Genomic DNA, 21,453 nt, shown 5'->3' on the forward strand with positions numbered 1-21,453 from the left:
AGACAAGTTCAGAACACCAGCTATGTGCATTATTGCAAAATAAATTTATTTGAAGATAAACTTTTATAAAAGGTCAGAGGCAATTTGAGCTTCCAGATTCAGCTTGTCTCGTAGAAAGATTTAACTTCAAGTAGCACGATTTTGTCTGCTTTTAATCCTGAACATTCGTGAATCACAAAACAGCCAACTGTTTACACAACACACTCAACACCTGACTCCAGCACCAGTGGACCACAGCATCAGGCTTGGGGGCCATGGTGCTGTAGCCCTCAGGCTCAGGAGGTCCCAGATCTGGCCACTGGCTCTGATAGCACAGGCAGGTCCCAGCATTCCAGCCTTTCACTACCCTGGCACCTTCCAAAAGCATGAGACACAAACCAAGACGGGCCCACCACTGAAGCAGGGGTGTCTGCTCAGTTCCCAGGAGGGAGCCAGATGGACACCTGCTTGACAGTGTGCTGACACAGCGGGGTGGGCTGTCGTTGTGACCCCTGGCCGGCCAGCCAACCGAGGGGCCTGAGCAGGTGGCCTCACCAGGGCCTTACCCAGCTGCCTGGCAGCCCAGGAGGACGAGGGAGGAAGGAGGCTCGTGGGTGTGGCCACTCCTGCTCACTTGGCGGGAGCTACGTGAGGGTCCTGGCAACGGCCTGCAGGGAGGGGAAGTCATCGTCCCGGGCAGCGTGCAGAGCCTGGTGGCTGCTGACATCACCATGTGCAAGCACCTGCTGGCAGGTGGGGCACACGCAGCAATCCAGGCCGGCCTGCCGCGTGCTGGCCTGCCATGCGTTCTTCTTGTTCTTCTTGGCCTTGGTGCCGGGAGGCCTCTCTTGGCCTCGGAAGTCCTTGTGCGCGGACAGCAGCTCCTGCTGCTTGGCCGTGTCGGGCAGGAGCACCAGCAGCTCGTTGAAGATCTTCTGGAAGTTCTCCCCGAGCAGGTCCCGGCAGCTCTTGTAATACTGGGCTGCGGAGATCACGCCCTGCCATCCAGAGCCAGACCCGGTCACGCCTGGCCCAGGCCTGGGCCCCAGGTGGCAGGCTGCCATCCCCCTTCACCCCGCCAGCCTGACCTGTCTGAACTCCCCCGAGTGGTTCTTGAACTCGCTGAAGCGCGTCTCATCGCTCTGCAGGAAGTCCTTGATGGACTGGATGAGCTGCAGGTTCCTCTCCCGGAAATTCTCGGGGACCAGGTAGGCCTGTGGCGCTGGTGTCAGCCTGGGTCTGGGGGTCAGGAAAGGGAGGAGGCTTCAGTCTTTGGGGTGGCCCAAGCGGAGGGCACTCTCCCCTGGGGCACAAGACCAGGCAGCCCGCCACGCTTACGCTTTCGTGGTAGTGCTAGTGCTGGAGACGCAGGCCGAGGGGGAGCTGGGCAGCAGGCCGGAGAAGCCGGGGGGCGGCTTGCTGACAGGAGGTACCAGACCCGGCGGCGGGGGCGGTGCAGTGCCCTTCAGGAGCACCACAGTGCTGAAGCCTGCGGGGGTGGCACAGCACGAGCCAGAACGTGACCCTCCACGGCCTCATTCCCTGCTTCCCAAGGCCCCCAGCCAGCTGGGCTTCCATGCACTGACCACACCTCCCCTGAAGAGCAGGCCCAGGCGCTGAGATGCCCAGAGCCAGCACACATGCTACTCTCCTCAGGCTCAGCCTGGCCCCCATCAGGAGGGGGTGCTGGGATTGCCCCGTTTTACAAAAAGGAAGAGACACAGGGAGGTTAAGTGGTGGGCGGAGGTCACAGACGCTGACGCCTGCGTACAGACATCTGCTGGGCTTCCGAGGCAGCTGGAAACGGCTGCACACAGGCTCCTCTCCCCGCACCCGCAGTCCTGTGGCTGCCTATGCCACACGACCTTAGGCCCGGGGGGCACTGCGGCCTGGCTCTACCACCCCACCCCCTTCCCAGACACCCAGAAGCAGGCCTGAGCCAGGTGCACCTACCTGGGGGAGGAGGCATCCTGGGTGGGCAGGGGCCGCTGAGTGCTGGGAAGTCTTCCTGGGGTGTGGGACAAGGGAGGGGCGCCAGGGGCCTCGGGAGCCCAGGGGGTTCCTTGGGGACGCTCCGAACTGAGGCCAACCCCTCGGTATGTCCATTGACGATGACAGCGACAGGCCCCTCAGCTCTGCCCACAGGGGCCTGCTCAGCCCCAGGGGGGCCATTTTTGTCAGAGGGCAGTGGTGGGGGTGATGCGGCACCTCGCTTCTCAGAGCCCATCTTCTTCTTCTTGCCGACTTTGGTGAAGGTCTGGTTGGAGGCCAACGCCAGCAGGGAGGAGACAGCGACCGTGGTGGGCCCGCTCCGCAGCTCCTGGGCGGTGAGGCCGGTGCGGCTCTCCTCCTCTTCTTCGTCCTCTGCTGGGGGCAGCCCACCCTTCTTGCTGCCCTTGCCCCCCTTCCCAGCCTTCCTGGAGGGCTGGCTGCCCCTACCAGCAGCCTGGGCCCCTGGGGTGGGCTGTGCCACCTTCTTGCTGCTGCTGCTGCTGTTCCATGCAGAGATGAGGCTGGTGGGGGCAGTGCTGGGCTTGGAGATGGAGGACACCAGGGCAGGGAAGTCATCCTCCTGGAAGGTGCTCCTGCCCCTGGGGGGAACGGGGTACGCCAGTGGCAGCCCCACAGGGCCCAGGGCTGCTGCCGCAGAGCAGGACGAGGAAGCAGAGGTGCAGAGACTGGGGAAATCTTCATCCTTGAGCTTCGAGGTGGGGGGCGGGAGGGTGCTGAGCCCAGGGAGGGGAGAGGGTCAGCGGCCCGCCAGGCCCTGGACTGCCCCGTACCCACCTTCCGTAGGAGCTCTGCACCCTCGCCCCAGTTCATGTCCCCATTTACCTCTGTAGTGTGGCCGCTGCGGCAGGGCTGGTGGCTGGGAAGGCCTCTTGACTTACAGGACCATTTGCCGAGGCTTCCTTGGGGCCTACAAGACACCGAAGGACGCTACGTCAGGGCCGACCAACTTCAAAGCGCCCCCCGGGGTGACCAAGGAACCTCCCAGGTAGTCCCCAGGCCTAGAAAGAGCTGCCTGCAGGCAGGGCCAGCTCACCTGGGCCTTCACCCTGAGTCCGGAGAGGGCGCCGGAGGCCCCGGGGTTCCTCGGGCCCCCGCACCCCTGCCTCCTCCTTCTTGAGTCTGCTGCCCTCCTCCCGGTCCTCGTTCCTGTGCGTCTCCTGCTGCTGCTGCTGCGCAGCCACTGAGGCTCGGATGGCAGCTGCCACTTCTCGGTCCTCTTCTTCCCTGGAATGGGGAGGTCTTCAGGCTGGGGAAGCCCAGGACGACAGCAGCACGCAGGCGAGGGGCTGGGGCGGGGCCTTATCCCTGGGAAGCCAGGCCTGAGGCCTGCGCGGTGGGTGCTGGTCCCTCCCTGGCCAGGAGAGGGCGCTATGGGGCAGAGGAGTCCTCCGGCCAGCCTCAGGCTATGGCTGCCGGAGCACCTGGGCCCAGTGCTCTGGGGTAGCATCTGGCATCGGCCTCAGGGGGCAGCCTCCGGCCTGAGCATGTGCCTGCCACGCTGGTGCTTCACAGCACAACTGCAGTGACCCTCCAAGTGATGCAGACCCCTTACCCACCCCCAGCTGCACATCCTGGTGTGTCTGGCCGAAACTGCAGGAAAGGAGGACACGTCTGCTCGCTGAAGACACTGAGCAGACCCGCTGCCATGCCCAGGACACCAGACGCCAGCAGGCCAGAGACTCTTGATCCCCATGCCTGTTCCCAGCTCAGCTTTGGACCGCTGCCATCGCCTCAGGGGTGGCGCCAGGACAGTGTCGGCGGCATGCAAAGCCTCCCACCTCTTGTACCTCCAGCTTCCGCGGCGGCTCTGCTGGGCTCCGCGGCCTCCGGCCCGGCCTGTGCGGCCCTGGCGGTTGTACCTGTCCACCTCCTCGTAATCCTCGCCACCGATGAGCCCTGTGGCGGGCACATAGCCTGTCACGGGCCTGGGCCAGACCAAAGCAGCTCTGGCTTGGGCAGAGCACGGGCTTCCCTGCCCACCATGGCATGGGAGCCTGGGGGACGGTTTCAGACACCTTGAGGGGTCCACACCAGCCCCAGGTCTCTATGGCCTGGACAGCAGGTCAGAGAAGAAGTGGGCTTGGAGAGGGGCCTGGGCCTGCTGGCTGCAGAGCCTGAGGTCAGGACCCACACAGCAGGCACTCAATAATCCTCTGACATGGGGAGAGCCCCAGGGACCCCAGAACAACAGACTCGAGACGCTGTGGGAACCAGCTGGGGGGAAGAGCTCTCTGCTGTCACAGCGCACGCAGAGGAGACACAGGCTCGACAGGTGTGTCCCTTGTCTCCGCTGACATGTCAAGTCGGATCAGGTTCTGGGTCTGAGGCCTCTAGAGCAGGGCGATGTGAGCCCTGCCTCGGGGGTGCCAGGCTGGAGCCCTTGGGAGCCCTGCTTGGCAGAGGGGAGGCCCTGCTCACCTTCATTCCGGCGCGAATGCCGTGGCGCATAGCTGAACTGCAGATCGATCTGGCGGTTCTGGCGGGCCTCGGCCCGGCTCCGGCTGTGGCAAGCCGTCTTGTGGGCCTTGAGGTCAATCTCGGTGCGGAAGGCATGGGTGAACTGCTCGGTGCTGCAGCGGCCCTCCTCACACAGGAAGTGCTTCTCCCGGAAGTGTTCACGAAGATACGCATAGTCACTGGCAAGGTGTCACAAGAGCCCTGTGAGCCCTACCCTCTAGCCAGTGGCCCTGCCCAGCCTGCTCCGGGTGTCCTAGGGGCCGCCCCGTGCTGCCCCGCACCCACCTGTAGTAGTCCTGGGCGCCGTCCGAGTCACAAAAGTGGCAGAAGTAGTGGTCTCGACGCAGGTGCTTGAGCAGCTCGTCGTTGTCCAGGTAGCGCTCGTCGCAGAACTTGCAGAGCGGATGCCCGCGGTGCGAGGTGTCATCGGGGTCCCCCTGCATGCGGTGCCGTGCCAGGTCTTTGCGTGAGTACCACTTGCGCTCGTATGTGAAGATCTGCAAGGAACGGGGACGGGGGAGTCAGGGGGGCTTATAGGGTTTAACCTCCCAGGCCTCCCGCCTCTTCCTATGGCACAACAGGAGGGACCCTGATGGCACCAGCTCAGTCCTAGAGCCCCCAGATACCAGGAGCCTGGCAGGCCCATGTAGTCATTGGGAGCCCCTCCCTGCCTGGGCTATGTGCAGCCTGATTGCCACCCCCCCACCCCCAGGGTTCTGTGAGGCGAGAGAGCTGGCGGGGGTGCTAGGGGGCTGCAGGGGTCCTGCCTGTGCAGGGTGAGAGGCAGCCACCAGCCTCTCACAGCTGTTTGGCTGAGCCCCGGCCCCCACCCCCGGCACCATCCCCTCTCTAGGGCCTGACCACTATCTACCTCTGCCCAGGGCTCTCCCTGGGTCCCTGGGAGCCCCAGGCTGCTGCTGTGGGGTGAGAGCGCACCTTGAGGTGTTTCAGGCACAGCTTGCAGCAGAAGAGCTCGTGCTGTTTCCGCATGTGCTGCTCCAGGTCCCCGAAGAGGCCAAAGGGCGGCAGCTCTGGGCACCTCGGGCACTCGTGGTGCAGCAGCTGCCTGGGAGACACCAAGAGCCACCCATCCCCTTGGGCACTCAGTGTCGCCACCTGGAGAGGGCACTGGCCTGGCCCCTCACTCCACACCCCCAGAGACATCCTGGGAGCAGGAGCCAGGGCACGTACTCCCACCCATGCCCACCACAGCTCTGGCCTCTGAGTCAGACGGTGCTGGGCTCGGGGTCAGGGCCCAAATCAAACGAGGCCACAGGACAGGGCTGGGTGCACAATCTAGGAGACTGACCCCTGCGTCAGGTGGACATGATGACGAGCCCACACAGGGACCCCTCTTCACCTGGAAGATGAGGACCATCGTCACGACAACTGTACCCCTTCATGGGTTTTCCCGCCATGGGCCAACAGCATGATTTGCAGGAGCTCACGTGCACCCCAGAGGGCCCCAGAAAGCAGGCACTGTGTGCTGTGCTAGGAGCGCTTTCCCTGAATTCATCCCCGGCCGCCACCTCAGGAGGGGTGCTGGGAGCATCCCCAGTTACCAGCTGCCTGGCCCTGATGTCGGTGCCGCACCAAGCGCCCCCACTTTCCTGAGGGTTGCGAGGAGCACAGGACGTAATGGGCATGTGCCCACCCCGGCCACAGAGCGCCCTCCAGAGGCAGACCCTCGGAGCCTGGGCTGAGGAGCCCTCGCTCACCTGTACAAGGCGAACACTTTCCCATCAGCAAAGTAGATGTCGTACTTCTTCTCGTGCTGCAGCTGGGGGAGGGGGATTGTGGCGAAGGCAGGAAGCTTCTTCCCAAAGACCACCTGGAACCCAAAGCGAGAAGGCGTGGTGAGCAGGGCGGATGCCCACTAGAGGACGATGTCAGGCTGAGTAGAAAGAGGGGCACTCAGGGTCCCTCCTGGGAGGCCAGAGGCAGGGCCCAGCACCCTCTGCCACCCTGGGCCAGCCCACCAACTTGGGTGGGGTTGCCAGGACAGAGGTGCAATGCCCAGCCTCGCCACCAGAGGGCGGCTGGCTCCCCACTCAATCACGGCCAAACAAGCACCTCCTAGACAGAGGGCGCCCCAGGGGCAGCGACACCCAGAGGCAGGGACAGGGACCAAACATCCGGGCAAACCAGGGCTTATTCACAAGGGGGTTGAGCACAGGACAGTTTTCACGGGGAGAAACAGAGTCCAAGAAGCAGCTAAGGAAATAACCAATGCTGCCCGGCCAGGACACATCAGGTGACTTCGTCAGGGCCTGGCCACCTTGCATCCACCCACGATGTGCCCATGATGCCACAGGAGAGGGGCGCCTCCACGGGACTCAGTCACGGCACCCCCTGGTCTTGGCCAGCTTCCTGCCTGTTTACTGGGCTATCTGGAGGCGCCAAAGGGATGAGCTGGACAGGGCTGAACGTGGAAACCTCCACAGCCCAGCAGCGCCACCGCTCTTGGGTGACACTTGCTGGGCCTACTTGGTGCTTCCAGACCCTGTCCTAGTGCCCAGGCCCCCCCCCGAATCAACAAGGGCACCTTCGTCCTCCAGCCCCGTTTCTTTGGCCCCCACTCCCCTTGCTTGGATCAAGGCCACACCCGTCTCCCCTCCATGCTCCTTCCTGCTCCACCACTGTCCCCCAAGTCTGGCGCTGACTGCTTGCCTCCGCTGAGTCCTCACCAGCACACCCAGGGTGCGGGGGGACCTTCACTTCGGGAAAAGTCACACCAAGGTCATCCCTGCTACGTTTAGGCTCAGCCAGGGAGGATGTCTGGGACCTGAATGGCCATGAACTTGGGAAAACAAGGGGCTGGCTGGGGTGAGCTTATGGTCACTGTCCCCTCACAGCAGCGAGCGTAGTTAAACGTAGTTAAGCGTAGTTAAAACTGGTTCTTTGGGGGAGGAGCCAAGGAGCTCAACCTATACTTTCTTTTTCTTTATAAATTTCAGGGTTTTTTAAAATTTTATTGGGGAATATTGGGGAACAGTGTGTTTCTCCAGGGCCCATCAGCTCCAAGTCATTGTCCTTCAATCTAGTTGTGGAGGGCGCAGCTCACTGGCCCATGTGGGAATTCAACCGGCGACCCTGTTCAGAGCTCTTGCTCTAACCAACTGAGCCATCCGGCCACCCCAACCTCTACTTTTGAGGACACGCTGGGGGTGGGGGCAGGCTGACACCCAAGCCTGTCCCCCACTCCACCCCCACAGGAGCCCAAGCGAGGTGCCATGATCCAGCCACACCCATTCTTGGGAGCGGGGGATGAGCAGGGCCCCAACAGGCCTTTCTTCCCCTTGTCCTCATGTCTGGCCAGGCAGGGGCTCTGCCCTCTGCCACAAGCTGAACTTAGATGGGCGTCTCATTCCAGCTGTGCTCCCATGTCTTCAGAGGGGAGTTGTGGCTCTGTCACCAAAGGATCACCCTCCACATCCCTCCCCAGTGTATTCTCAGGCCTGGGCCTCGAGCTGACCTCTTCTCAAATAATCTGCCTTCGTAGGGCAAGCTCACACCCAGTCCTGTCTTATGACCCTTCCCAAGGGGGCCTTTCTAGCCCAGACCCTTCTGCATCCGGCCCAGGGACAGGCGCCCACAGACACAGGGCAGCGAGCCAGGCAGGATGCTGCTGGAGGAGTTACCCGCCAGACGTGGTGCCCTAGCTGGGCTGAGGCAACACAGGCAGCAGATTTCGGAGCCCCGGCGTCTGCCTGCAAGGTGGCCAGGCAAGCAGCCTGCCAGGGAGTCCCCGAGGCTGACAAGAAGCACCCAAGCCCAACAGACTCAACAGAGGAACGACTTTCTTCCGCAGAGGAAACCCGTGGTGCCGGGCCACCCTGTCAGGATGCCTCCCAGCTCCGGCGCCCTCCTTTCAGGGGTCAGCTCCGACCCACTGTGGGCAGTGTCTCCTTGAGCTGTGGGTGCCCTTGCTGTGGACAGAGTTGGGGTACAGGTCTCAAGACCAAGCTCCAGGCTGCTTGAGTGGGCACTTGTCCCTCCTGAGCAGCCTGGTGGGGCAGTCCTGAACTAGCCCAGAAGAGAGACACCAGGTTGGCTCAGGAAGGGACCAGAACCATAGGAAGAGGCTTGGGAAAGAAAAGTGACCGTGGGCTTTTTGGAGAATGAGGGTGAGCAGGCTTGGAACCGGGGGCGTAGAGTGGGGAAATGCTAAGTGCCCCTCCCAGACAGGAAGTGAGACAGGTCATGGACTCCCCAGGCCTGCAGCAGGGGCCAGGCCCAGCAACGCGCAGACAAGGGGATGGCAGTGCAGTCTGGTGTGGCTCGTGTCTCTGCCCCCAGCAGAGGGTGAGGCAAGTGGTGAGACTCAGTAGCTGGACAGGGACGAGGGCATGGTGGCCCAGCCAGGGACAGGCAGGAACCCACCAGGGATCCAAGCAGTGTGGCCAGACCCATCCACCCTGCTGATCACCGGATGGGAGGGGGTCGTGGGTCCGAGGACAGAGGCCAGGCCAGACCTGGACACTTGGAGACAGGCCATCCTCTGAGGGGAGGACGGGGGAGATGGGGGTGAGAGAACCTCTCTTGGAGCACTCTACAGGGATGGTTGTGGGGTTCAGTCTGGGGCCTTGCTGCTCCCCACTCCCGGTATGCAGTGGGCACTCACTACGGGTGAGTGGATGAGAAGACAGGTGATTCCAGCAGTGACTAGCAAGAGTGAACCAGATAGTGAGGGGTGGGCAGTGAGGATGGCCCTGGGGCAGGGGAGGCAATAGAGGGTGGGTCTCTGGAGATCGTCCCACCCAGAGAGTACAGGCACCCAGTGAGCCGAGAGGTCCAGGACCAGGATGGTGGGCAGGAGGCACTGCCAACAGAAAAGCACGACCTAACTCAGCAGGACTCGCCTCCTGCCCGGCCTTCAGCCTCCTCTGCCGCACTTCCTGCCTGTAAAATGGGGGGTAGGACTACACTAGGTGGCCTGCAGGGCCCCCTCCTAACTCAGACACGTCCCACTTCGTACAGCAGCCTCATGAAATCCTTCAACATGGCTGGGGATCAGGGCAAGGTGGAAAGCCACATGAAAACGGTCTTTCCGAAGCAAGTGGCCTGCGGGAAAGAGGCGACCAGGGAAGGGATGGGAACTGAACCTGCATGTGCTGGGACTGGCCTCCACCCTGAGGCCTGCCAGCAATCTCGATTGATCTGGCTCCTCATCTGCCCAGCAGCTGCACGTGCTGCATGTGCTCTTCCCAATGCCTGCCCCCATGGGCTGGCACAGGGAGGCACTCGGTCAAGGGGCAGGAATCAACCAGCAAACGGAACTGGCCTGCTCCATACAGCATCTTGGCACCCTTTCCTCCCAGCTTGTTTTCAAAGCCTGAGTCCCACAGGGACGGCAGAGCAGAGGCACGTTCAGGGCCTGAGGATTCGGTGGGGTTCAGTATGGGGCACAGGAACGCAGGAGACAGTGTAGGACTCAACAAGGGAACAGGAAGGCCTAGGATGGAGCTACAAGTTCACGAGTGGGAGGGAAGCAGGATGAATAGAGAGGAAGTTCATTTCCCCAGACTTCCCGGGACAATGTCTTGCTGCCCAGCAACTTGGGGCAGGCCCAAGAGGAAGGCCAAGCTCAGCCAGGGGCATCTGATGACAAACCACACCCAGTTGGAGCCTGCTGACAGTTCATGTCAACAATCTTTGCCACAGAGCACTTGGAGGGCGTAGGACACACAAGCAGTAAAAGAGGCCAGATGCTGGCTATAGTAGCCACACATAGGTGTCTGCTCGCTTTTGAGTGAGACCCGCAGTATCCTGGAAGCTACAGGTGTGCTGGGAAACCTGGACATTCACAAGTTACGTCATGCTACGCAAGACTGACTGGCAAGGCAGGCTCTGGCAAAGCTGGGAGGTGCCCTCTGAGTAAACCATAGGCCGAAGGTTTCTCCAACTGTTCCCGCACCCCAGGTCTCTTCTGGGTCCGCGTACATCTGTCAACTCCATTACAGACTGACAGCATCCCCCAATGTCTTTTTCCCATATGGCACAAAGTAGGTGCCCAGAGAGTGCTATGGGATTTCAGCATCCGCTTGGCTCCTTTAACATACTTTGAAAAGAAGAAAGAAACCCATTCCGTAAATATGCCGTATCTGCATCACTTCTAGGAAGGAGAAAGTCAGATTCCCTGGCAGATGTCACCAGTCCGACCCTTCCATGAACAACCCAGGGAATTTCACAACGCTGGAAGCAAACAGATCTCAAAGCACAGCAAACCAAGGGAGCTCCAGCTAGGTGCTCCCAGCCAGCAGCTGGCATGGCAGGGAACGTGGGGAAAAGCTCCCTGGTGCCCTCTGATCCCTCCAGACTGTTCCATGTCTGGACAGTCAGGAACTGCCCCCCTTCGCTCGGGAGCGGAGCCCCCCAGTCGGAACCGTCAAGGACTTCATGACACTTATATCGCCACCCATCAAACACCCTGAGGAGGTCCCAATAGTTCTGCCTTTTCCTCTGGTGGGCAGGTCTGAGTGAGACTGCCATTCAACAGAAGAAAAACGCCAGTCTTAGTAACCCAGGGGGGCCCACGAACACAGCTGCGTTGGAATCACCCCGTTTGACCCTCTGCTTCCAAAAGATAGCCCCTGGAGGTGCCCACTTGCTCTATCTCCTCCACCAGAATGGAGACTCCTGAGGATAATAAACTCCCGAAGACTAGCAAGTCGAGGAGTTCTTGCTCTGATCATGTCCATTGCTGGCCAGGCAGGGATTCAAGGGGCACAGGAGCAAAGTCCCGAGGCTCTGTCCCCACAGGGATCGCTCCCTCTTGCACCCAGCTCAGCCACCTCCTGCCTCGCGGCTCCAGACGCCCCACAGTAGGCCCCACGGTCGGGACCCCGCCCCGAGTGGCCCGCCAGGCCTTTCTTTCCGAAGCCGGCACCGCCAGGCCCGCAGCCGGACATCAGGAAGGTAAAGTCCCCTTCCGGCCTCCGGGTGCCCCGCCGCTCAGGGCCGCCGGGTCCGGCTGCGCCCCGGAGCCCGTCCCGGCGCTCCTAACACGCGACCCAGCCGGCGCGACGCACCTGGCGCAGCTCCTCCCGGCACACGGCGCAGTAGCGCTGTTCGCACAGCACTCGCATCTTGGTGGAGCAGCGGTAGCACACCGGGTGGTCGCAGCGGCCCAGCGCCGTGGCCTCCAGGTCACCACAGCACAGCACGCAGCTCCCACCGCCCCGCTCGGGCGCCGCCGCGGCCGCCGCCTCCAGGACAGCGCGCCGACTATCGGCGCCCGCCGCCGCCGCCATGGTCCGGGCTCCGGCCCCCTCCTGGCCGGCGCGGCACGGCCTGGCTCCCGGGCGGCCCCGCCCCTTCCGGGTTACGTCACTGCCCCGCCCAGCAACGGACCCGCCCACGGAAGGCGCCGGCGGGACATCGGGCGCTCTAGCCTCAGCGGACATCATCAAGGTCTCGGGCTCCTCTCTCCCCAGCCCTTCGTCATGGGCCGCCCTCACCTCCTGGGGCTCCATCTACTAGGGTTGTCAATGTCAAATTATGTGACGGCGACCTCAACCGAGACAGGAATCGGGAGGGCCTGTAAGAGGAGCTGTCAGACTTTGTATCAGTCCGGAAGTCTTACAGGAAGAACTCTAGCGTTACAACAGAACTCTATGGTGTGTCAGCCCCTCCCCTTAACTTCCTGTGCTCCTCTATAAAGTACTTCCTGCAGCTTTGTCCTGGCGGAACTTGCTCCTGGATCACCGTGTCTGCAGGCTATTGGGTTGCAATCCTTTCCCCACCTTACCAGTAAATACTTTTTCGTAACGAAATGCCTAGTCGATTTTTGTTTATGGACAAAATTTGGGGTCGTTCAGAATCCAGAGAAGAACCCCGGTAGCTCCGGGCTTGGGGGGCGGCAAACAGGTGCTGGCGCCCAAGAAGCTATTTTGAGCTCACTCTCTCCTCCCCAATTCAGAAGCTGGAAAGGGTAAGTCTTCTCTTGGAACTGAGCTTCCCCTTCTTGTTCTGAAGCTCTCCAGGCTTTATTCAGGAACTGTTTGGAGTGTCGTTAAAAGACGTTTGTTGGTGAGCTAGTTGGGCACTCTGACCAGACTCCCTAGGCGGCTTCTTGGGGCTGCAGTAGTTTTTGGGCTGCATAGAAGCTGTGTCTCTGCCTTTAGCTTGGCTCTTTTAGAACAGACTGACTCTCTTCACTACAGAACTGACTTTTAACGTGCAGATTGCTTGAGCTGTTTTAGACTGTTTGGGGCCCTTGCTATAGCGAAAAGCCTCTGAAACTGTGATCTCAGTTACCTAAGTATATTCAGAACGTCCCTCCTAACGTAAAGGCAGTCCTGCCGAAATTATGTTTAACTGTCGCAGTCACTCGTCATGTGCATATTAAATGGACTTACCTAACCAAAAGTAATTGGGAATACCAATGACCGTTATGGGGAACCTTTGGGATTCCCAAACGTACTTTTCTTAAAACCGAATTGGACTATCCTAGCGCTAAAATTGGGAAAGATGGAGGGAATGCCTAGTTAGAGTGGTATAGCAAGAATCTGAAGTTGCCTCATTGCACAACAAAGTTTTAGAACTAACAAGCGAGTGAACTTTTAAAGAGAAAGATGGCTTCAAGAGGCGCGTTTTCCTCTCCTCCAGCATTGTCCAGCCCTTTGCCCTCAACTCCTTTGTCTCAGGCTCCGGCTCCACCCTGCTCCTCCCAGCTCTCCTTTGCCTCCAGCTCTTCTTCCCCTAATCTTCCTTTGATGCTATCTAGCTTTCCACTACCAGCTTTCTTGCCGGCAGCTCCACCTCTGATGTCTTCTTTGAATTTAAAGTTTAGCCCTCTGAGGATCCTAACAAACTTCAAGCTGCATATGTTCCCTGGACTAAAGCTGAATTACGAGCCATAGTTAGAGAATTTCCTAAGGTAACTGAGGAGCCTCAAAAATTTGCTGAAGAGTTTGACATAGTTATTCAAACCTACCAGCTTGGCTAGTCGGTGAAGACCAGGCTTGACATTGGATGAGATTGGCTGGATGGCAACATCCCAAAAGGGATTTATTTAGAAAAACAAACCTGGTTTTTGGCAAAATGCTAGAAAACTCGCTGGAGACCTCCACGGAGCAATTCCAGTAGCCTTTACAAAACCTGTTAATTAGAACAAAATTCAGGCCTACTCACAAAAGCGTAATGAACCTGTTCATGACTGTTATAATCGATTTCAGATTGTTTTTAAACAAAATTCTGGCCTGCCTTCAGATGTTGATTCCACTCCGGTAGCTATGTTGACAACTGGGCTGGATAGAGAACTTTCCCTTTTAGTTAAAAGGACCGGGATGGAATGGGAAACCAAATCCACTCTAGATTTGGTCAATTTGGCAAATAGCTTGCTTGCATCCTAGATGAGTCACCTAGAAGTAAGGCTTCTAAGAATTTTGATTTTCAGCTCCAGCAAACGAAGGCTCCCACACAACAGCAAAAGCTCTCTAGCTTCTGGGGGCGGCTGGTTAGCTCAGTTGGTTAGAGCACGATTCTTGTACCACCAGGGTTGCCAGTTAGATTCCCGCCATGGGCCAGTGACCTGCGCCGTCCACAACAACCTGTTTCCCCAGAAATAAGACCTAGCCAGACCATCAGCTCTAATGTGTCTTTTGGAGCAAAAATTAAGACCCGGTATTATATCATATCATATCATGCCTGGTCTTATATTAAAATAAGACCGGGTCTTATATTAATTTTTGCTCCAAAAGATGCATTAGAGCTGATGGTTCGGCTAGGTCTTATTTTCGGGGAAACACGGTAGATTGAAACACGGTAGATTGACTTAGAGCTGATGGGTCCTGGAAAAACACACTTGAAATAAATTTTAAAAGTTAAAAAAAAAAAAAAGCTCTCTAGCTTCTGCTCCTACTGCAGAGAGCCAGGATATTGCAAAAGAGATTGTCGCAAATTTCAGCGCTTCAGGCGCCTTCAGCTTTCCCAAAGTCCTTCTAACCCCAATGGCATGGCTCTGGGTTCTTCCCAGTCCTCCCTCTTAATCGATTTGGAGAACTTCTCTCCAGATTGGGAGTGAATCTGTCCTGAGCTGAACCCCACTGCCATAAAGCAGCCCTGCCTGGGAGTAATAAAACAGTTCTAATTGTGGGATCGTAAACCTCAACAGGTTTCTATCCCTTTTCCTTTGTACCTCTGCCCCTATTCATTTATTAGGCTGAGACTAGAGAAGTAGCTTGCCAGAATTTCTCCAAAAAGAAAGAAATAACCCTAGAATTGGATAGTAGCTGTCAAAACAGCCAATTGTGAACTACATAACCCTTCGACATCTTTTGTTTGTTCCATTTCTGACCACATTACAGTTGAATCTGGGAACACTCATCATTTGTCCCTATTGGACCTGCTGCCATTCTCTTTATGGGCAAAGTCTTTGATTGATACTGGCAGAATCCACAGTATGCCTCCTACTGTGATTCCAATAGATGCCTCAAATCCCCTTTCCAGAATGAACACCCCGTGAGTAATAAAGTCCTTCAAGACGTTAACACCCATAATAGATCACAAGACTCGGGCCCTCATTACCCCTTGCACTAGACCCAGTAACACTCTCGTACCTGGGAAAAGCCAAGGGACAAGGGTGGCAGTTTGCCCAGGACCTCCAAGCAGTAAACAACATTGTTATCCCTTGACACCCTGTTGTTCCTAACTCCCATACGCTACCAACATCCATCCCACTGGAAGGAAATTCTTGACTAATTTTATGTATATATATATTTTTTAAAGTTTTATTGGGGAATATTGGATATTGGGGAACGGTGTGTTTCTCCAGGGCCCATCAGCTCCGAGTCGTTGTCCTTCAGTCTAGTTGTGGAGGGTGCAACTCACTAGCCAATGTGGGAATCGAACCGGCAACCCTGTTGTTCAGAGCTCATGCTCTAACCAACTGAGCCATCTGGCCACCCACCCCTTGACTAATTTATGTAGTACGTTCTTTAATATTCCAGTCGATGAAGTTAGCCAAGACTTTTCTGCTTTCACTTGGGAAGGAAAACCACTTCCCTGGAGAGTAATGCCTCAGGTTTTACTGAAAACCCTGATTTCTCAAATCCTGGAGGCTGGTCTGGATGACACAAGTTTCTCTGAAGGTTCTACCTTGTTGCAATATGCAGATGATGTACTTCTTTGCTCTTTCTCCCAGATCTCTTCACAGGAACACAGCATCCACCTGTTAGAACTTTTGGCCTTGCAGGGACCTAAAGTCTCTATAAAGAAAATTACAATTTGTCCAAATTCGGGTTTGGTATTTGGGATATAATATCAGAACAAGGACTACGCCTGGATCCAGATAAGCTTGATGGTATTCTAGGTTTCCCAAGGCCCCAGACTAAGCGTCAGTTACAAGGTTTTCTTGGGCTAGTAGGCTATTATCAAAACTGGATCCCAAACCTCTCATGACAAAACCTCTGTATGTATTACTAAAGAATGACAGTCCTGATCCAATCTTATGGGAAGAATGGGATGACCAAACCTTTAAAGCCTTAAAGGAGAGTTTGATAAACCCACCAGCTCTCGGGCATTCTAATTGTCAGATTCCCTTTTTCATTTTTGAAAAGGAAGGGAATACCCTTGGGGTACTCACCCAGAAACATGGGTATTACCATAGACCCCTAGGGTATTATGGTCAGCACCTGGGTACCCCCCTCGCCTTAGAGCCTTTACTGCTACTGCCCCTTTTGGTTAAAGCCAAAGAAGAAATTGTGAGATCCCTTTTAACCATCTTTGTATCCATGCAATAGAAGCTCTCCTGAATTCTCATTACACCCAGCATCTTTCAGTTAATGACCTCACATAATAACTAATCCAGCTACTCTTCCGCCTCCAATACTGACGAAGCCCCTCATGACCGCCTGGCACTGACATCACCTCCTGGCCCCTCGCGGGTATCTGCCGGAGATCCGTGTGGGTAATGCTGATTTCTCGTGATTTAAAGAATGAAAATTGTACTGGATATGCCATTGTACCCCTTTTGAAGTTGGCCAGGCAGCATTTTCACCTTGGGCTACTTTAGCACAGCAAGCTGAATGATATGCCCTCACTTGGGCTTGTGTGTTAGCCCAAGGCAAAACTGTCAACATTTATATCCACTGACAGTGGATATGCCTCCAGAGTAGCTCATGGTTTGGGAGTATTACAGAAGCAACATGGCTTCCTTACTTCCAGTGTAAATAAAATTAAAAATGGCCTTATGTTCAGGAATTATTAGATGCTGTACTTTTACCTGCTGCTTTAGCTATCAAGACTCCCAGGGCATTCTATACTCTGGAAGCTAAAGGAGATCACTGACATTTCCACAAGGAAGGCTGACTTTAAAGGATCCAGCAGCAGTCAAACCTCTGTCAGGGTTCAAAGGGATATTTTCCCAGCTCACAACTTAGGAAAACTGGCCAGAGACACCCAAACATTGTTGGTTTGATAGAAAGAGAAACCTCTGGTTTGGATCCAGTTTTACCAGATTCTAAAGTTTCCACTCTTAACTACTGTACATGTATTGTACAGCCACTGACAAAGTGATAGCACTTATGAATCCGTATTGGTGAGGAAATAAGGCCATGAAAAGTACCTACCTTACTTTTCCCACCTGTCCAATGTATAACCCAGGTTAGTCTGTTCTTACTGACATTTTAAATTGCCTAATGGACCATTGCTAAATGGGAACCTGTGCGATTGCCCGAGCCCACGCGGGTGGGGACAGATTCTCTGCAATAACCTGTGTGGTGTGTGGACTGGGGCTGCTGGCAACACCCCGCGGGCACCTCCTAGTGACGACTGCTGGGACTTGGGACAAGAGAGTTTCCATGTGAGGGCGTTGACTGCCTTGCTATCAGACATAAATTGAAGCTACTCCTATGACTGAAGGACATAAAATGATCTTGAAACCTGAAATACCCAGTGTCTTGGGTGATGTCAGAGACATGCTCTAACGGGTATTGCAGCGCCCAGAAGAGTTCAGTCATGAAATGGAAATGGTTTATACAGGATCATGCTGCCTGGGGAATGCATGCAAGGAGATACTCACGAGCAGGGAGCCTCTGTTCCCCTAGGACCGAGTTCGGAACGGTGTGAGGAGCTGCTGGATTCGATTGTCACTCGGACAGTGCCCTATAAATAGCTCTCGACTGACCAACAAAGAGCGGCTTGGTTTGTGGATGGCAGTTCCACAGAGAACGGACAGCATCCCGTGAGGAAGGCCACCGCTCTGATCGAAGGAGGTAGAAACAGCAGCTCAGTGGGCTGAATGGCATGCTGTTTTCCCAGCAGTGATGGAAGAAGTGAACAGTGGTAAAAGCCCCCTTTGTCTGGGTGCTTACCGACTCCTGGGCAGTGGCCAATGGCCTGGCCCTCTGGTCAGGCAGAAGGGCAACGAACCCGGCCTGTTCAAGAGATGCCCATATAGGGCCTGGCGCTGCAATTCCCCGTGGGAATTTGAGGTGCGTGTCACAGTGGGGCGCGTTCCGGCCCATCCAAAGAAACCCCTCCCAGGTTTGGAAGGTGATGGAAACCACCACGTGGACCTTTTGGCGCACTCACCTGGACCCATGGCAAGAATGAACTGGTGTGCAGCAATGCAGAGATGGTTTGAATCCGGACATGGCCCTCTTTCCTTGCGAGGCACAAAATGCCAACAGATGTTCTGTCAACAAGTGGATTACATTGGGCCGTTGCCATTAGTCCTGGGGAGCTCCAAATGGGTTCTAACAGGAGTAGGCACTGAACGCCAGACTGGGTTTTACGTCCCCAGTAGCAGATACAAACATTCAAAATACTATTAAAGGATTGGAACGGAAAAGACTGAACCAGTGTGTACCACCATGTTACATTTCTTCGGACCACGGGATGCACTTTACAGCCAGTAATATCCCACAATGGGCAGAGAAGTGTCCTCCTCAGTACAGGTTTGATAGAAAATCGAAATGGGCAATTAAAACATTGATTGGTTGTCTAAAACAGCAAGAAATAAAGGCATGAAGTGCTGGCTTACACGCCTTCTTGAGTGTGTGCTCACATTCAACTTGAAGGGGATTTCAGGGATCCAGGGAAGGGCTGGGGGAGGATGCTGGTGTGATAGTTCTTCCCCATGTCATTGCAGCTTTCTTTTGTCCTACCTGATGCAGTGGTCCCAGGACCGGGCCTGCAACTGCGGGTGCCAGGAGGAAGGAGGAGTCTTGAGCAAGAAACTATAACTACACTGTCAGGATTCCTAAGGACCTGATGGGGGTGGGTTGTGCCTTCACCCCGTCAGGCAGAGTTCCGGCTGACAGCAGGTGGGCTGTGTTGCCTAGTGGTCGGGACAGCCCAGACGTTTTGTACCCGTGTCACCCTAGGTGAGTGGGGGTGGCCTGGGGGGGAGGCACTTGCTAGATTAGCGTCGCTGCCTGCAATCTAGACTGAACCTAACATTCAGTGGCTGAACCTGACATCCCCTCCAACAGTGGAAAAATCTGGGTGAAGATAAATGACGAATGGAGAAAAGGAGAAATAATAGCAGAGGGCAAAGGGATGAATAACTGGGTGATGCAGCAAGGGAAACCCAACATTTTCTTTGTACCTCAAGAGAGACTTGAGCATGAGATGATACTGTCTCTTAGCTCGATTATACCAGGTGCCTGAGACGGTGGAGTCATGGGTTCGCCAACACCACCCAGGCTGTTCGAACCTGACAGCGTTAAATGGCAGCCTGCCAACCAAGTGACATCACCCGGGAGACATGTACATATATGATGCTGGAATGGACAGTTATTAATGACTGAATGAGCTTCTAGTAACATGCCAGTATCTTTTGACTTACGTGATTGTTTTGCTGTGAGGGATCAAGTTCTAAGACCAGGGGTGGGCTACAGTATTGTGATTTATAAGATATTGGGTCTTCACCCACAGTTCCTGGGTCTCAGCTCTCCAAACACTTGGAGTTTCCTACATGGACCTTGTTAAGTTAATGAGGTGACTTTTGGAAATACCTAAGGATGAGAGCTGGGTGTCCATGGAGCTAACCAGGTGATTAGAGAATTGGACTTTCCGTGTCCCCGCTCCGTACATGCACCCCACATGCACCCCAGGGAGGGGAAAGAGGCGGAAGGTTGAATGAGTCACCAATGGCCAATGACTCAGTCAATTGTGACTCTAATAAAGCCTCCATAAAAACCAGGGAGGACAGCGTGTTGGTGCTTTGTGGGGGAGAACTTCCACATGGGTGAACACGTGGAAATGCGGGGAGAGGGGCACACCTGGATGGGGCATGGGGAGCCTGTTCCCTTTCCCCCGCCTGGCCCCATGCATCTCTTCTGGTTGTTCTGAGGAATTCTTTAATAAACCTGTGGTCTAGTAAGTAAAATGTTTCTCTGATTTTTCTGAGTGTGTCTAGCAAATGAATCGAACCCGAGGAGAGGGTTGTGGGAATCTGATTTATAGCCAGTTGGTCAGGAGCTCAGGTAACAACTTGGGCTTGCGACTGACATACTGAGTTCGCAGGGGTAGTTGAAACCTCCAATTGGTGGCCAGTTGGTTAGAAGCACAGGTAGCATTTTCTCAATCCGTTGAGATTTTGCTTCCTGGCAATTGTTGTCAGTTTGGCTCAAACTCATAAATTTAAAAAAAAAAAAAAAAAAAAAAACAGGTAACAACCTGGGCTTGTGGCTGGAGTCTGAGGTGTGTTGGGGGCAGTCTCATAAGACTGAACCCTGGGGCAGCCGGATGGTTCAGCTGGTTAGAGCACGGGCTCTCTGAACAACAGGGTTGCCGGTTCAATTCCCGCATGGGATGGTGGGCTGTGCCCCCTGCAATTAAAGACTGAAAACAGCAACTGGACTTGGAGCTGAGCTGCGCCCTCCCCAACTAGATTGAAGGACGGCGACTTGGAGCTGATGGGCCCTGGAGAAACACACTGTTCCCCAATATTTCCCCATTAAAAAACAAACAAAAAAAGACTGAACTTTTAACCTGTGGAATCTGATGCTGTCTCCAGGTAGATAGTGTCAGAATTGAGCTGAATTCTTAGACACCCTGCTGGCATCTGAGAATGCATGTGTGTGAAATCCTCCACCCCTACGTTGAAACTGGGTCTGGGCACCCGAGTTCAAACCTGGAAGAAGTATTGAGAATCAAGACTTAGCCTAGAAAACTGGAAGCTAGAAGTTCCTTCAAATTTCTGAGGGAATATGATTTCCATCCACACATTTTGGAGACCCGTCCAGCACAGAGCTTATCAAAAGGACAAATTGAGCTCCCGTGTCCCCACTTGCATGGTGCGTTTGCAGAGGCTTACAAAGTGGATGTCCAGATTGGGGCAGGAGGCCGCCAGCTCCCAGAGGATGGTCTCTAGAGTAAATATGCCAGGTGATGGCAGGTGACTTTATGTGCTTGAAAATCGGGAAAAGTTATTGCAAGGAGCTTGACATATCTCTTGGAACATTTGAGGGAAAATAGCAAAATAAGTACACCAAAAAAAAAAAGCAAAAAAAATGACAACTATCAATGAGAAAGGAAAGGAATCATGTAATCAGTATACTGTTTGGCTCAGCAGAGAGCAATATTTACAAGGCGGTGATAGAAACACTGGCTAGTGATTTAACCAAAATTAGGATAAAGTGATTGTCGTGCAGGGTGTCATGCGGGGTCTCGGGTCCCGCTCCCCACATAAGAACATAGGATATGGTGAGGCCAAAAAGGAACACCCACGGTGCCATAGATAGGGGAATCATACCAGTATATTCTTGCTGGCGGCCGGGCGAGACACACGAAGTAGGATCCACACGATCTGCAATCTGCCGTCCACTTCTCTGCCTGCCAACCAACCCCACTTGCTAACTGTAATCTGCGCTTGCTAGCTTAGCCACAGCAGTTATATCAGTGGCCAATGGCTAACCGGTAATAGCTGATGACCAACTAGTCACAGCTGATGGCCATCTACTACCCGAGCCAGCACCTTTCCATGTGAAGCCGAGAGCCTGGAAACTGCTCTCTGGGACTCTGTCCCCACAGTGTTACTGGCATCTACTAATG

At 55.4% G+C, this 21,453-nt stretch overlaps 1 protein-coding gene across 3 annotated transcripts; it reads right to left on the minus strand.

Annotated features, from left to right (window-relative positions):
- Nucleotides 1-30: 30 nt before the first annotated feature.
- On the minus strand, nucleotides 31-11,735 carry ZNF598 (zinc finger protein 598, E3 ubiquitin ligase). Of its 3 annotated transcripts, none has more exons than XM_033101910.1 (12): nucleotides 11,481-11,735; nucleotides 6,168-6,280; nucleotides 5,386-5,515; nucleotides 4,735-4,946; nucleotides 4,411-4,628; nucleotides 3,780-3,888; nucleotides 3,026-3,216; nucleotides 2,815-2,899; nucleotides 1,933-2,705; nucleotides 1,318-1,468; nucleotides 1,068-1,218; nucleotides 31-977 (listed from the first exon to the last, which is right to left on the minus strand). In XM_033101910.1, exons 1-12 carry the CDS (start codon nucleotides 11,700-11,702, stop codon nucleotides 624-626), a joined length of 2,709 nt encoding a protein of 902 aa, XP_032957801.1. In that variant the 5' UTR covers nucleotides 11,703-11,735; the 3' UTR covers nucleotides 31-623. The 3 variants fall into 3 exon arrangements, with proteins under 3 accessions (XP_032957801.1, XP_032957802.1, XP_032957800.1); XM_033101911.1 differs by having other exon boundaries at nucleotides 1,933-2,570; nucleotides 3,771-3,888; XM_033101909.1 differs by having other exon boundaries at nucleotides 3,771-3,888.
- Nucleotides 11,736-21,453: the final 9,718 nt, after the last annotated feature.

This window comes from Rhinolophus ferrumequinum, assembly GCF_004115265.2.
Source record: "Rhinolophus ferrumequinum isolate MPI-CBG mRhiFer1 chromosome 15 unlocalized genomic scaffold, mRhiFer1_v1.p scaffold_54_arrow_ctg1_1, whole genome shotgun sequence".
NCBI classification, from domain to species: Eukaryota; Metazoa; Chordata; class Mammalia; order Chiroptera; family Rhinolophidae; genus Rhinolophus; species Rhinolophus ferrumequinum.